We start from the raw sequence: 16,069 nt of genomic DNA, 5'->3' as shown, positions 1-16,069 counted from the left end.
GAACTACAGGGGAACCAGCTGCAGCCCACGGCGCGGCCCAGAGACGGCTGAGGAGGTGGGGAGGGGCAGGGCTAAAACCGGGAGACCCCGCCCAGGCCAAAGGCTTTGAGGGGAGCGGGGGACCCGGCAGGTGCCGCGTGTGACCAGGCCGTGTCAATTCTCTCCCCCTGCCAGGCTCTGAAAGCTCTCCAGGACATGAGCTCCACGGCCCAGTCTACCCTGGCCCAGCCCTCCTCCCGCAAAGCCAAGAGCATCCCCGTGCAAGCATTCGAGGTAAAGTCTTCGCCCCGTGGCCTGGGCCCCAAAGCTCCCACGCCCCGGCCGGGGAACGGTGCTCGGCATGTGCCAGTTTGCCCCCGAGACAGGCTGGAGAGAGCCGGGGGTTAGGGTGAGCCGAGGGGGCTGGGGGCTGTGTTTCTAGGAGGGATCACGGCTAAGGTCTGGGGTTCGGGGCTCTGCTGTGAAATGGAGGCGGGATTCAGGGGTGAATCGGGGCCAGGGTTTGGGATTGTTCTGAGGTGAATCAGGTCCAGGGTTTGGGATTGTTCTGAGGTGAATCGGGTCCAGGGTTTGGGATTGTTCTGAGGTGAATCAGGGCCGGGTTTGGGATTGTTCTGAGGTGAATCAGGGCCGGGTTTGGGATTGTTCTGAGGTGAATCGGGTCCAGGGTTTGGGATTGTTCTGAGGTGAATCAGGGCCGGGTTTGGGATTGTTCTGAGGTGAATCGGGTCCAGGGTTTGGGATTGTTCTGAGGTGAATCGGGTCCAGGGTTTGGGATTGTTCTGAGGTGAATCGGGTCCAGGGTTTGGGATTGTCCTGAGGTGAATCAGGGCCGGGTTTGGGATTGTTCTGAGGTGAATCAGGGCCGGGTTTGAGATTGTTCTGAGGTGAATCAGGGCCGGGTTTGGGGTTGTTCTGGGGGAATTGGAGCCAGGGTTTGGGTTTGATAGCACCAAAATCTCATCAGAAGGGTTTTGACCGTATCTAAACCAGACGCTCCTCCCCTGCCAACCCGGAACCAAAGCCATGGGGTGGATTTGCATCGGGGGGTTTCAGTCTGAGCGCTCCCTCTCCCCACGACTAGCCAAAGGGGTTCAGATGCGAAGCCCTGGGCTCTGGCCCTCCAGAAGCAAAGCAGAGCCGGTGTCTGTTCCGGAATCGCTCCGAAGCACATGCCGGCTCCTAGAGGATCAGGAACGACATGTTTACGGAGCTTCTCTTGGTCCGTAGAGCTGAGGAGCAAACCAAGGAAAATGGTGATCAATCGTGTAGTCAGCTGCTTGACCCCACTTGGGTTGGTTAATACCCAAATAACCAGCATCAGTCAGGTTTATTGCTCTGACTCCAGAATAACATAGTGCAGGGGAAAGGTTCTGTACAATCCCCGTCTCCAGGAAGCTGTCTCACATTCACCTCACGCAGAAGGTGCTCTCTGGGGGCCTTGCCAGAGCTGGGGTCCTGTCTGAGGCTCCACCTTTCATCTGACTTCCCGGAGAAGGCCTTGTCTTCCCTGCAGCCGGTTCGCCTCCACGCCCCTCCCGCTCCCCAACCTGGGCTTCTGAGCTCCCTTTAACCCTTTTCACCAGCCAGAACGCGCTTTCGCCTGTAACCCCTCCGGGCCCCATGCAGGGTACGGACACCACCCAGAAGCTGCTGCCCTTCAAATGGGCAGAGTTTTGTGCTTTGGAGAGCTGGGAGCTGCTGGAAATACCCAGGGCAGGGGGAGTTAGAAAGGGACACACCCTGGAGCCGCTTCACCCCAGCGTGGCTCCCCGCCAGTCATCTCGGGCGGTCTCTCTTGCCAGGGCTACCAGGTAGAAGACTAGTCACGGGGCCAAATTCCTCCCCGGCGTAGCTCTATTGAGCTCAGTGGCGTTAGCCCCAGGGCGGGGCGTGGCCGCCCGAGCAGCTCCGAGCGTCCCATCCACGCAGGGCTGTCTCTCTGCCCCAGGTGAAGCTGGACGTCACCTTGGGGGACCTCACCAAGATCGGCAAGTCGCAGAAGTTCACGCTGAGCGTGGACGTGGAAGGCGGGAAGCTGGTGGTGCTGAAGAAGCAGAAGGACTCCCAGGAGGACTGGAACACGTTCACCCACGACAAGAGTAAGAGCCAAGGGCCCCCGCTGGGTGCTGCACCCGGCCTGTATGCCCCGTGCACTCAGGGACCAGCCGCATCCCTCCTGGCGCTGCTGTTACCCCGGGCCCCCTTGTTTCTGTGGGGTGTTCAGTGTGTTGGGGCTGCCCTGTAGCATGCGGAGATACGAAATGATTAGATCTGGCCCCCAAACTGCGTCATTCAGGAACTGATCGCTCACCCGCAATGCCTCCTCGTGGCATGATACCGTGTGTGCCAATGACACCACGCCCGTCCCTCCAGACTTGGGAACCCTGGGGTCTTCCCTCTCCTGCTGCCTCTGCAGCGCTCGGGCTTTCTCCTGGGGTGGTGGGAGAGGAAGGGGGCTCTGGGGTCACGTCTGCTCTGATTTTTCGTGCCGCTTTCCAGTCCGACAGCTGATCAAGTCCCAGCGGGTGCAGAATAAACTGGGGATCGTCTTCGAGAAGGAGAAGGATAAAACTCAGCGGAAAGATTTTGTCTTCGTCAGCGCCAGGGTGAGTCATGGGTCTATTATTACTGTGTCTGGTGTGGTCCGAGGCCGCAGGAAGGGAATGTGGCTAAATTAAAGCATTCGAGTGCGGTTCCATTCTGGAAAGAAACGACATTAAAAAAACCCAAAACCCTGTCTTAGGAGATCTTCCCAGGACAGCTGACTGCAGTGACGACAGGACGTCTTCACTCCTGCAAAGCCAGCCCGGCACTGGGAGGGGGACGGGGCGTCTCTTCCTCCTTATGCATCATCGACAAGGCTGTCTGCAGAATGTCAATTGCAGAGACCCCAGGGGCGTCACAGCCTGGCCACCCCGAGGGTCACCGAGGGCATGATTAAAAGGGGTTGCACTCCAGGGCATGATTTCCTACAACATCTTTACTGCTAGTGATGATGCAGGAGAAGTAAAGGACCCAGCTTTACTCAGATTCCAAGATGGGTCTGCGGGTTGAACGGAGGCCCAGCAAGTTAATAGGGGTACGGAGGTGCTGCCTTTAAAACCAAGGCCACAACCACACATGACCATTAATCATGCCCCGGCACCAGATTCCCCCCTGTAACTGGTTATGGAATTTTTCGCTTCCTGTCCTAAACAGCTGCATAGTTTGCTGTGCCCTGTTAAACACAAACCACGTTCCACCCCGGAGGTGGCTGCATTCCAGTGATGGGTGAACTATTGTATAGCCCTTGCCTGTTAAAGCCCTTGCTGGCTGACGAGTGGGTGGCCACGACCAGGGATTGTACCTGGGTCTCCTGTCCACGGCCCATCTCCTCCTGCTGCCTAACCTACTGTCACGGAGTATAGGGGAGTCAGGGCCCAGCACCCCCCACTTCCTGCGATTCACCATGACTCTCAGCCAGCCAGTAAAACAGAAGGTTTATTAAACAACAGGACCACAGTCCAAAACAGAGCTTGTAGGTACAGACAACAGGACCCCCTCAGGTCCGTCTTGGGGTCAAGGAGCCCAGACCGGTGGCGCTTCCCCCCTTTTCCCCAGCCAGCTCCAAACTGAAACCCCCTCCAGCCTCTCCTCTGGCCTTTGTCTCTTTTCCGGGCCAGGAGGCCACCTGATCTCTTTGTTCTCCAACACCTTCAGTTGGCATTTGCAGGGGAGGGGCCCAGGCCATCAGTTGCTAGGAGACAGGGTGTCGGCCATTCTCTGTGCAGACAGCATCACACCTGCCTAGGGCTCTGCAACAGTCACACACCTTTATCCCCCCACCTAGATACTTAAGAAAGGCATAGGGGAAACTGAGGCACCCACACGGTATTCAGAGAAAACATTAAGAACATTCCCACTTCCTCACACTTGCCTCCTTTGCCTGCCTTTCCTCCAGAAGCGGGAGGCGTTCTGCCAGCTGCTGCAGCTGATGAAAAACAAACATTCCAAGCAGGACGAGCCCGACATGATCTCCGTCTTCATCGGCACGTGGAACATGGGTCAGTGCCACGGGGTGCCTGAGGCAGGGCTTGTCGGGAGCGGCCCTCAGGTGGCATGGGAACATGGGCAAGGGTGATGTGGAGCGCTCAGTGCCCTGCGGGAGTTCCCCTCAGCCCGGGAAGCATGGCCCAGAGTCACAGAACGTATCCAGACCCGCTAAACACCTCCTTGAAGTCTGAGATCCCACCTCCGAGCCACATACCCTACCCAGCTCTCCTCCAGCCCCCTGCCGTCAGGACATAAGGAATCACAGCCCGTCTTAAACAGGAAGCGTTTGTTTAAACAAAACAGCTGCCAGCTCCAAGCACTAACAAACAGGCTTCCACCCTGCTCGCATTCCACTTTTGTCTGCCTTGTTCACCAGGGATCACACCTGTCTGGAACTCCATGCAATACACCAGAGGTGGGCAAACTACGGATGTGGCCCGCGGGACCGTCCTGCCCGGCCACTGAGCTCCTGGCCCGGGAGGCTAGCAGCCTCGGCTAGCTCGCTCGCTCCGCCGCCGGCACAATGCTCTGGGCGGCCGGGCAGCGCAGCTGCAGAGCCCGGCTTGACCCGGTCTCTGAGCTACGCGGTGGCGGCGGCGTGGCCTGGCTTCAGCCGGGCGGCACGGCTGTGGTGCCGCCAGCCACCGGTGCTCCAGGCAGCGCAGTAAGGGGGCATGGAGCAGGGGGGGTTGGATAGAGGGCAGGGGAATTTGCGGGGGTGGGCAGGGTTCAGGGCAGTTGGGGGGGAACAGGGGGGTTGAATGGGGGCAGGGGTCCCAGGGGGCAGTCAGGAAGGAGGGGGGATTGGATGGGGTGGCAGGCGGCAGTCAGGGGCAGGGGTTCCCGGGGCAGTCAGGGGACAGGGAGAAGGGGTGGTTGGATGGGGCAGGGGTCCCGGGGTGGGGGAGTAGATAGGAGGTGGGGGCCGGGCCACGACCCCCTCCCCTAACCATACAATTTACGAAACCCGATGCGGCCCTCAGGCCAAAAAGTCTCGTCGCCGCCCCCCTCCCCCCCGCAATAGACAGTGACATCTAGTGGCTGAATAGCTTGCTGCAAGTGAACGTATTATATGTATAGCTACCCTAAGTTAGCCATAGCGCTGTTTTTCCGTACCGGGCTACCCCCCTGTTTTAGCAACCTGGGCAAGGCAGGATGGTTGCCACCTCCTGACACCTGTTCGCAGCCCCCTGAGAAGGCCTTCCTGTCTGATCCCCCCCTAGTCCCCGATCTCTGTGAACACGCAGTGGGCATTGTGTGGTGGTTCTTGTCTGGCCCCCCACATTGCAGCCTCTGAGCACCTCACAATCTTCGATGAGTTTATCCTCACGCACTCCTGTGAGGCTGGGCCCGGCTATTTCCCCAACTGCACAGAAGGGAAACCGAGGCATGGAGTGGCTAAACGGTGGGCCCAAGAAAACCAAGAGAGTCTGGTGCAAAGCAGGGAACTAAACTCTGGTCTCTGACGTCCCAGGCTGGCAGCCCAACCACGGGCCCATCCTCCTGGGACTGAGCAGGGTGACCGCATCGGTGACCGCGGCTCTGTTGGGCCATGCCCTCTCCCACAGGAAGCGTGCCTCCCCCCAAGAGCATCACGTCCTGGTTTACGTCGAAGGGCCTGGGGAAGACGCTGGATGAGATGACGGTCACCATCCCCCATGACATCTACGTCTTTGGCACCCAGGAGAACTCGATGGGGGACAAGGAGTGGGTCGACTTCCTCCGGGGCGTGCTGAAGGAGTTCACGGAGATCGAGTACCGCCCGGTAAGAGCCCGAGTGCCGGGGCAGGGCCTGAGGAGATGGCCTGGGACTCGGGGCTCTGCAGTTCTACCTGGCTGCACACTGGGCCACGCTCGTCTTGAGGGGAATCTGCTGGAGACGACAGCTTCCCTGCACGCCACTTGGCTCAAGAGGGAGCATTGCATGCTGGGAAGCTGCCGTCTCCAGGGGCTGTCCCGCCATATTAAGACCCAGGATGTCTGCAACCTCCTCTGGTTGAGGGCCAGCCATTAGACTCCCAGCCTCCAAATCCCGGTGGATCCCAGGCTGTGGATGGCCGCGGGATAGCGGAAGGGCTCGGGGAGACGGTTGCTGGGGTGACCGTCCTCCCAAATCCTCAGCATGGCTGGATTTGCCACTTTCACCTCGGCTGGTGGATGGGAGACGGCTTAGGGACCGGGTGTGAAAGCCTGTGGCCACGGGCGGCAGGTATAATAGGCTGGGGGAGGCTAAGCCCCCCCAGACAGGATGTGGTGCACCTCCCTTTGGAGCGCCGTCTGCTGTTGAAAGGGCACCTGGGCAGTAGCCCCCACCCCACATTCTGCCTTGAGGTCCTGCTCCCTTGTCCCTCTCTTACCCCATCCCCTGCCCCCCCCCGCTCCTTTCCCATCTCCACTCCACCACTTCCCCCGCGCGCCCCTCCCCGCTCGCGCTTCTCCGCCCCTGAGAGGCAGAGAGGCACGCTCAGGGGAGGGGGTGGGGAGAGGCATGGCGGGGGGGCTCCTTGGGGGAGGGGGCAGAGAGAGGTGCAGGTGGGGGGCCCCTCGGAGGAGGGGGCTGAGTGGGAGCCAGGCCTGTGGCAGAGTGGGGGTGGAGCGTGAGCGTGGCCTCGGGGCAGGGCCATGGTCCAGGCGCCGGTCGCCCCCCACACTTCTAGGGAGCTTCCAGCACTCAGGCCCAGCCTCCCCAGTCATGCGGGGAGTCACACACTGCCCATGCCTGTGGCCACAGGTCTCTCAGCCCTTTAACCTCCTGAGGTAGAGGCGTCAGCTCCCAGACGCTTTGCTTTTGGAGTGAGGGGTCTCAGTTGCGTTGTCTTTGGCCAGCATTTCCCATTCGCACCCTAGCATTCAGAGTGTTGTGCACTGGCGTCTGTACTCCCCCCAGAGGTGGCTGCATTATTCATGCATGTGTGAGAATTCACTGGGAGCTGGGTGTGTGTGGAGTGTCTGAAAATCGGGCTCTCAGCTTTCTTCCTTTGGGATCCTTCAGCACCAGCAGAGCTGTGTGAAGTGTAAGGCGTTATATTGAACAGGGCTTTTATCCCTTTCCTCCAGCCGTGGTCAGTTCAGGAAGAGTCCCGGGTTTAGTGACTGCTCCGTGAAAATGTCCTGACCAATGAGGGGTCCCAAGCACCTGCAGCAGCGCCCGCCGGGCACTGTAACCCCAACCCTGGCTTGGTGCAGAAGGGTGCGGGGCTGGAGACAGAGCCCATCCTGCCTTCATCCGGCCAGTGGCAGCTCCTGTGTCTCGCCGGCTGGGCCAGGCCTGTCTCCGCTCCGAGTCGGAGGTTTCCCCTGCTCCTCTGTCATGATGGAGGGGTGGCTAGGCCAAACCTGAGCATGCCTGGTCACCACGCTCGGAGCAGGGAGCCGGGCCCAGCCCCGAGGCCCAGGAGCCACTGCTGCGGGGGAGTCCCGAACACGCAATAAAGTCACAGGCAAACGGGAAAATCATGCTCTTCTCGCCAGGACAAACCTGCAGCCATTAATATAACGCTAGACCCAGCGACTCCTTAAGGCAGAAAAGACTTAGGAGGAAGAGAAGCCTCCTGTAAACATCTGGTTTGTGCCTTGGTGGTTCAGAAATGTCCTTGTTGGAACAGGGAAGGGGGGAGCAGCAGCTATCCAACGTGTCTGCCCCGGGGACAGATTGGACTACAATTCCCAGCAGCCACCCTGGCTGCTTTCAACCTCACCAAACTTCATTTAAACCTCAGTTTGCAAACACTGAGCAACAGGGACACTCCTGGGCCTCTCGGTGGGTTTGTTCTCATTGCCGCATGCCTGGTTCTCGCTGTAGGTGGGGTTTCAGGGTCGGTGACTTGAAGGCAGTTGTTGCCTCCGAGCCAGGCTCCGGCGCCCCCGCCAGGAGAGCGGAGGGGTAACGTTGTCTTGTTGGCCCCCTGCCAGATCGCGATGCAGGCCTTGTGGAACATTAAGATCGCCGTCCTGGTGAAACCGGAGCACGAGAACCGGATCAGCCACGTCAGCACCTCGAGCGTGAAGACCGGGATCGCCAACACGCTGGGTAGGGGCCAATCTAGGCGCTGCCGGGGCTAGACTAGGTACCTGGGACAGACTGACTCGGCCCTCTGCACTCACCTTTAGCACGGCTGGCTGTGTGTGAGTGAGGGTGCATTCTGGTATCCACATTGTGCCCCATAGGGCCCTTCTATGCAAGTGGTAGATTCCTCTGGTCTTGGAGTAGCAGGTCACGGTCCTAGTCCCCGTCGCTCTCTGCCTGTGAGTGATTTATAGAGCAGTTGTGTCAGTGCACATGGATTCTTTGCACTGTGTCTGTATGTCCTGGCCCCACAGGCTCCAGTGGGGCTGGCATCCAAAATTAGCATTTTCTGACTCTGGGGGCACGGGTTAGATCTGGGGTTTGAGACTGGGACAGTAGAAGAGGGGACTGGATGGCTCAGAGGATTGGGATACAGCGCAGGGCCTTTCAGATGCAGTTGGCCATCCTGATCCAGCCTGGGGCACTAATCATGACTGTCTGTGCCTCTTCACTGGCCTTTGTGAAGCGCCTTGGTGGGTCTCGCGCCAATTCCGGAGCGGTCAGGTGTCCGCAGCAGAGAGGTCAATGGCCAAATGGGCCCTGGAGACCAAATTTCTCTTCCTCCTCTCCAGCACAGAGTTGGGGCAAGTTACCACCAAGGTGGGTTGATTTAAAGCATCAGTTGTAATGTTGAGCTAAATCAACAAGCAGGAAAACATGATTTAAATCAGGAGTCTCAAACTCCCGGCCCGCGGGCCATCTGTGGCCCGAGAACCTCCCCAATGTGCCCCGTGGGGCTCCAGCAATTTTGGGGCCGGGTCTCTCCCTTGGCCCCGCCTGCCACCCCTGTGCACTCCCACCCCTGGCACTCCCCCGGGCGATTTACAATGGCCCGGGGCCCCACCGACCACCGGCAGCGCAGCGGAGCTGAGCGGTGTCTGCCTGCTCGCTCCAGGTGTCTGCCGGCCCCTCCCTGCGGCCCCGGGGCAGGGCTGTGCCTCCACGCGCTGCCCCCGCCCCGAACGCCGCTGCAGCCAATGGGAAGCTATGGGGGCGGTGTCTGGGGGCAGCAGCGCACTGAGGCCCCCCAGCCCGCCCTGCCTTGGAGCCCCAAGTAAGTGCCGCACCCCCCAACCCCCTCCTCACATACCTCCTCCCGCCCCCAAACTCCCTCCCAGAGCCTGCACCCCTCCCCCCAGACCCCAAACTCCCTCCCAGAGCCTGCACCCCTCACCCCCTCCTCCTGCACCCCCAACCCCCTCCTCACATACCTCCTCCCGCCCCCAAACTCCCTCCCAGAGCCTGCACCCCTCCCCCCAGACCCCAAACTCCCTTCCAGAGCCTGCACCCCTCACCCCCTCCTCCTGCACCCCCAACCCCCTCCTCACATACCTCCTCCCACCCCCAAACTCCCTCCCAGAGCCTGCACCCCTCCCCCCCGACCCCAAACTCCCTCCCAGAGCCTGCACCCCTCCCCCCAGACCCCAAACTCCCTCCCAGAGCCTGCACCCCTCCCCCCAGACGCCAAACTCCCTTCCAGAGCCTGCACCCCTCACCCCCTCCTCCTGCACCCCCAACCCCCTCCTCACATACCTCCTCCCGTCCCCAAACTCCCTCCCAGAGCCTGCACCCCTCCCCCCAGACCCAAACTCGCTTCCAGAGCCTGCACCCCTCACCCCTCCTCCTGCACCCCCAACCCCCTCCTCACATACCTCCTCCCGCCCCCAAACTCCCTCCCAGAGCCTGCACACCTCCTCCCGCCCCCAAACTCCCTCCCAGAGCCTGCACCCCTCCCCCCCGACCCCAAACTCCCTCCCAGAGCCTGCACCCCTCCCCCCAGACCCCAAACTCCCTCCCAGAGCCTGCACCCCTCCCCCCAGACCCCAAACTCCCTTCCAGAGCCTGCACCCCTCACCCCCTCCTCCTGCACCCCCAACCCCCTCCTCACATACCTCCTCCCGCCCCCAAACTCCCTCCCAGAGCCTGCACCCCTCCCCCCAGACCCCAAACTCCCTTCCAGAGCCTGCACCCCTCACCCCCTCCTCCTGCACCCCCAACCCCCTCCTCACATACCTCCTCCCGCCCCCAAACTCCCTCCCAGAGCCTGCACCCCTCCCCCCAGACCCCAAACTCCCTTCCAGAGCCTGCACCCCTCACCCCTCCTCCTGCACCCCCAACCCCCTCCTCACATACCTCCTCCCGCCCCCAAACTCCCTCCCAGAGCCTGCACCCCTCCCCCCCGACCCCAAACTCCCTCCCAGAGCCTGCACCCCTCCCCCCAGACCCCAAACTCCCTCCCAGAGCCTGCACCCCTCCCCCCAGACCCCAAACTCCCTTCCAGAGCCTGCACCCCTCACCCCCTCCTCCTGCACCCCCAACCCCCTCCTCACATACCTCCTCCCGCCCCCAAACTCCCTCCCAGAGCCTGCACCCCTCCCCCCAGACCCCAAACTCCCTTCCAGAGCCTGCACCCCTCACCCCTCCTCCTGCACCCCCAACCCCCTCCTCACATACCTCCTCCCGCCCCCAAACTCCCTCCCAGAGCCTGCACCCCTCCCCCCAGACCCCAAACTCCCTTCCAGAGCCTGCACCCCTCACCCCTCCTCCTGCACCCCCAACCCCCTCCTCACATACCTCCTCCCGCCCCCAAACTCCCTCCCAGAGCCTGCACCCCTCCCCCCAGACCCCAAACTCCCTTCCAGAGCCTGCACCCCTCACCCGTCCTCCTGCACCCCCAACCCCCTCCTCACATACCTCCTCCCACCCCCAAACTCCCTCCCAGAGCCTGCACCCCTCCCCCCCGACCCCAAACTCCCTCCCAGAGCCTGCACCCCTCCCCCCAGACCCCAAACTCCCTCCCAGAGCCTGCACCCCTCACCCCTCCTCCTGCACCCCCAACCCCCTCCTCACATACCTCCTCCCGCCCCCAAACTCCCTCCCAGAGCCTGCACCCCTCCCCCCAGACCCCAAACTCCCTTCCAGAGCCTGCACCCCTCACCCCCTCCTCCTGCACCCCCAACCCCCTCCTCACATACCTCCTCCCGCCCCCAAACTCCCTCCCAGAGCCTGCACCCCTCCCCCCAGACCCAAACTCCCTTCCAGAGCCTGCACCCCTCACCCCTCCTCCTGCACCCCCAACCCCCTCCTCACATACCTCCTCCCACCCCCAAACTCCCTCCCAGAGCCTGCACCCCTCCCCCCAGACCCCAAACTCCCTTCCAGAGCCTGCACCCCTCACCCCTCCTCCTGCACCCCCAACCCCCTCCTCACATACCTCCTCCCACCCCCAAACTCCCTCCCAGAGCCTGCACCCCTCCCCCCCGACCCCAAACTCCCTCCCAGAGCCTGCACCCCTCACCCCTCCTCCTGCACCCCCAACCCCCTCCTCACATACCTCCTCCCGCCCCCAAACTCCCTCCCAGAGCCTGCACCCCTCCCCCCCGACCCCAAACTCCCTCCCAGAGCCTGCACCCCTCCCCCCAGACCCCAAACTCCCTTCCAGAGCCTGCACCCCTCACCCCCTCCTCCTGCACCCCCAACCCCCTCCTCACATACCTCCTCCCGCCCCCAAACTCCCTCCCAGAGCCTGCACCCCTCCCCCCAGACCCCAAACTCCCTTCCAGAGCCTGCACCCCTCACCCCTCCTCCTGCACCCCCAACCCCCTCCTCACATACCTCCTCCCGCCCCCAAACTCCCTCCCAGAGCCTGCACCCCTCCCCCCCGACCCCAAACTCCCTCCCAGAGCCTGCACCCCTCACCCCTCCTCCTGCACCCCCAACCCCCTCCTCACATACCTCCTCCCGCCCCCAAACTCCCTCCCAGAGCCTGCACCCCTCCCCCCAGACCCCAAACTCCCTTCCAGAGCCTGCACCCCTCACCCCTCCTCCTGCACCCCCAACCCCCTCCTCACATACCTCCTCCCGCCCCCAAACTCCCTCCCAGAGCCTGCACCCCTCCCCCCAGACCCCAAACTCCCTTCCAGAGCCTGCACCCCTCACCCCTCCTCCGTCCCAGATCCTGCACCCCTCACCCCCTCCTCCTGCACCCCCAACCCCCTCCTCACATACCTCCTCCCGCCCCCAAACTCCCTCCCAGAGCCTGCACCCCTCCCCCCAGACCCCAAACTCCCTTCCAGAGCCTGCACCCCTCACCCCCTCCTCCTGCACCCCCAACCCCTGCCCAAGCCCAGAGCCTGCACCCAGACCCCAAACTCCCTTCCAGAGCCTGCACCCCTCACCCCTCCTTCGTCCCAGATCCTGCAACCTCACCCCCTCCTCCTGCACCCCCAACCCCTGCCCAAGCCCAGAGCCTGCACCCAGCACCCAAACTCCATCCCAGAGCCTGCTCCCCAATCCCCTACCCCAGACCTCCTCCCCCACCCAAACTCCCTCCCGGAGCCTTAGGCAGGTGGGGGGCGGAGTTTGGGGGGCGGGTTCTGGGCAGTATGAGTGACATTATTGGCCGGCTGCCAGGATTTGAGGACTGACACTGACCCTAAGGTAAATTGAGTTTGAGACCCCTGATTTAAATCATCAGTTTTAATCATATTTTGCATTAGTACTTTTTAGTTACTCCCCTAAAGAAAGGTTGAGTCTCGTTGGCTGGCAAACATTAAAATGTGTTGACTGCAGCGAAATCTAGCCTTTACCCTAAACGTGGTGCATCTTTTTGCTAGGCAAGAGGATATACTACATCTTTACCCACTGATTTAAGCACTAGAGAGCTTGACTTATGTTTATTCAGATGCTTAATTTTTACCTTTTTCATTATGTTAGAAAATGGTGAATGACACATTTATTATTCACTCGATGATGGATTTTTTACTTGTGATATGTGCCAAGCTCTTTTTGGATGGAAATCCAAATTCAATTTAAAATGCACAAAAACCGCTTTTTACATTAAATAAAATGACCATAAATGGGCTGGAGATATCAGGAAAAATAGTTTATCAAAATATGTTTTGCCTTTAAAACTAAGTGACGTATTACCCACCGGAAGTTGAGTTGTAGTCAGTGAATTTAGCTGATTGTTTCTGGTCACCATATCCTTCAAGATTTTAGAGCTAGTAGATTTCATCCTCTCACACCTCGTTTTTGTTCATAGATTGGGAGAGGAAACCAAGCTTTCCTGCTTTTTCAGCTCCTTATTGATAGCTGCGCTATGAATGAATTAGTCATTGAACTGAGCGAGTTGAATAAACTGAAATGAAAAATATATTCTCGTTGCAGCTGTAGAAGAGGCTACTGGTGTCAAAAGCTGGTTTAGCCCTTCAACAAACCCTGGGTCCAGGTGCTTAGCTGGTGACTTTCAGTGGTCTGACTGTCTTGCAAACATGTACTACTTAATATTACTTTCTGTAGTTAATTTAAATGATCTTAATAGATGATAACAAATTAAGGCCTTAACATAGGTAGTCAATTTCCATTTGAATGTTAAACCGGTTTCTCTTTTAAAAATAAACCTGTATTTAATTTAAATATTAAAAGACAGTTTTTTATTAATTTATTTTTAAATCATCGATTTTTTTTTTTTTTTTAATCCACCCTGGTTGGCTCAGACGTTCCCTCTGCTCTGGCGTGAGAGGAGCCCTGGCCTGGCACGACCTCCGGCACAAGGGCACAGACTGTTCTGTGATGCCACAGTCCTTTAGCTCGGGAGGTCCTGGTTATTTGCCCTGCTTTAAAATGACCCCAGGGCCTGCCTCTCTGCATCTGCTTCTCCTCCCTTGGCTGGGTTCAGGGCTGGCTCTGCCATCTAAGGCGGTGCAGACAGTGACCCCGGGCAGCCGAACGATAACGCGGGCAGCACCTGGATCCTGGCGGAGGGGGCTCACGAGGTCCGTTACAGCTGGAGAGAAGCTGGGCCAGCTCCGGGTCTGACTATCCCCGATGCCAGGGAAGGCTAGGATCCAGGGATCTGGTGCAGCTCTTAGCCAGCTGGGACTCTCTCCTCCCGCCACCCATCCTACTGGCTTTGTGTTTTCTCTGCTCACTCCACGCTGCCGGCGCCGGCTTTGGCCACTGTGCGACGGGCCATCGGTGCCCGGAGCAGGCTTGGGAACCGAGCCCCGGCCTGGCCTCAGTGGGGCTTGCCCCCTCTCCCTCTTTGTTTTGCAGGCAATAAAGGGGCCGTGGGAGTCTCCTTCATGTTTAATGGCACCTCTTTCGGCTTTGTGAATTGCCATCTGACCTCAGGCAACGAGAAGACGGCCAGGTCAGTGTGAGGCGCGGGGCAGGGCAGCCCCTGGCAGAGCGGGAGCCCGTCACCTAGCCCTGAGGGTGGAGGGACTGGCCCCCTGGTCCCCCTAGGCACAAGTCTTGCCAGCTGGGCTGAGAGGGGAGCTGCTGGTAACTGCTGCCGCTGGCTGTGGGCAGCACACGAACATGGCCGATGACTCTGGACGGGCGATGCTTTGGTCTCCATGGAGAGGCGGGAGAGCCAGGCACAGGGGGAGTCGCCTTGCACCGCCAGGGAGAGCCGAGCCTGCTCTGGGACATGCTGACACTCCTGCTCGCTTACAGACGTGGCTTGCTCACTCTTGGACACGCTCGCTCTGGGTACACTCGCACCTACCCCCGGCCACACTCCTGCTCGTTCTGGCGCACTAGTGTTTGCATGCAGCCACTTGCACTCCCACACTCAGTTTGAGGCACACTTGCCACACACGCATGCGCCGGTTTGAACAGGTTCGTCCGCTCGCACGCTCACCCTGGGGCACCCTTGCTCACCCTGGCTTTTGCATGCTCCTTCTCGCTTTCTTAGACACAGTTGGGCTCAGCCTTGCACACTTGCATACACTCAGACACGTTTGCGCTCACCCCATCCCGGCGTGTTTCCATGCACCGTCCCACACCCTGCTCCTTGGGGCCGCATCGCAGCACGCGCCGATTGTCGCTGTTAGCACGCGCGCTCCGGTCCCGCTGGACGGGCTCTGGAAGCACCGACGTTCCCAAGCTAAGCAGCAAGTGCGGCTGGTGGGTCGACCGCCAAATGAGGAAAACCGTCCACCATCTCCTGCCCCCCCGTCTCTCTGTCAGGCCTGGCGCTCTTAGCCTGGGGAGGGCGTTCATTCACCACATGCCTTCTCTTTGGTAGAAGCCCTGAGAATATTAACCCCCCCCCCACCACCACCATCTGTCATCTGTACCGTCCCGATGGATCCCAGAGGGCGGTTACACACGTAACAAGCCCCATGCAACGGGTCAGCGCGTCTGCCTCTGGGGAGGAGCACGGTGGCGGTTGAACTGGACAGTGACGGCACTCGAATTAGGGCACCCAGGCAAACCCGCTGCTCTTGTGGGACGCGCCTGGGGATCTTTAGTAACGAGGAGCGGTTGAGGCCTTGGGTTTATGTTCCCACGGAGACTCTGATCTGTGTCCCCTCCCCTGCCTCCTCTCTGCCTGCCCACCGCTCCCCTCTCCGACAGGCGGAACCAGAACTACCTGGACATCCTGCGCTTGCTGTCCCTGGGCGACAAGCAGCTCAGCTCCTTCGACATCTCGCTCCGCTTCACCCATCTCTTCTGGTTCGGGGACCTCAACTACCGCCTGGACATGGACATCCAGGTGAGGGGGGCGCGGGCCTGTGGGGCGGGGGCGTGGGCCCGGCGGGAGAGGGATGCAGCGTGGGGAGGACAGACAAGTGAGGGGTGAAGGGCACAGGCCCATTGTGGGGAGGAAAGGAGGAGGGCAGGCCTGAGGGGAGGGGAGTGCAGGCCCCTGGGTTGTGGGGGCTGTGTGACCTGCCCTCCCCACTCCAACCTGCCCGCTCGGCCCTGCCTCCTCCAGGAGATCCTCAACTACATCAACCGCAAGGAGTTCGAGCCGCTGCTCAAGGTGGATCAGCTCAACCTGGAGAAGGAGAAGCACAAGGTCTTCCTGCGATTCGGTGAGGGCGGCTCTGCTGCGGGCGGGGCGGGCGTCTGCTTCACCCACCGGCTCTGCCCCTTCCCTGCTGGGGTGGGGGGAGCTGTGGGGGGGTCTCCCCATCCCTGCTGGGGGCGGTGTCTCCCCTACGGGGATCAGCA

The 16,069-nt window shown here is 60.5% G+C and overlaps 1 protein-coding gene across 1 annotated transcript in view; it reads left to right on the top strand.

The window, feature by feature from the left end:
- The window catches only part of INPPL1 (inositol polyphosphate phosphatase like 1), a 72,721-nt gene that overhangs the window by 40,793 nt on the left and 15,859 nt on the right, over positions 1 to 16,069 (top strand). Inside the window, exons 8-16 of the mRNA XM_065413901.1 lie at positions 175 to 273; positions 1,952 to 2,102; positions 2,503 to 2,609; positions 3,944 to 4,046; positions 5,604 to 5,800; positions 7,948 to 8,065; positions 14,159 to 14,255; positions 15,470 to 15,608; positions 15,831 to 15,930. Coding sequence (XP_065269973.1) covers positions 175 to 273; positions 1,952 to 2,102; positions 2,503 to 2,609; positions 3,944 to 4,046; positions 5,604 to 5,800; positions 7,948 to 8,065; positions 14,159 to 14,255; positions 15,470 to 15,608; positions 15,831 to 15,930 — 1,111 coding nt within the window. The remainder of the gene's footprint in view (positions 1 to 174; positions 274 to 1,951; positions 2,103 to 2,502; positions 2,610 to 3,943; positions 4,047 to 5,603; positions 5,801 to 7,947; positions 8,066 to 14,158; positions 14,256 to 15,469; positions 15,609 to 15,830; positions 15,931 to 16,069) is intronic.

Source organism: Emys orbicularis, chromosome 1 (assembly GCF_028017835.1).
Source record: "Emys orbicularis isolate rEmyOrb1 chromosome 1, rEmyOrb1.hap1, whole genome shotgun sequence".
Taxonomy (NCBI): Eukaryota; Metazoa; Chordata; order Testudines; family Emydidae; genus Emys; species Emys orbicularis.
This window is presented reverse-complemented; position numbering and strand designations above follow the sequence as displayed.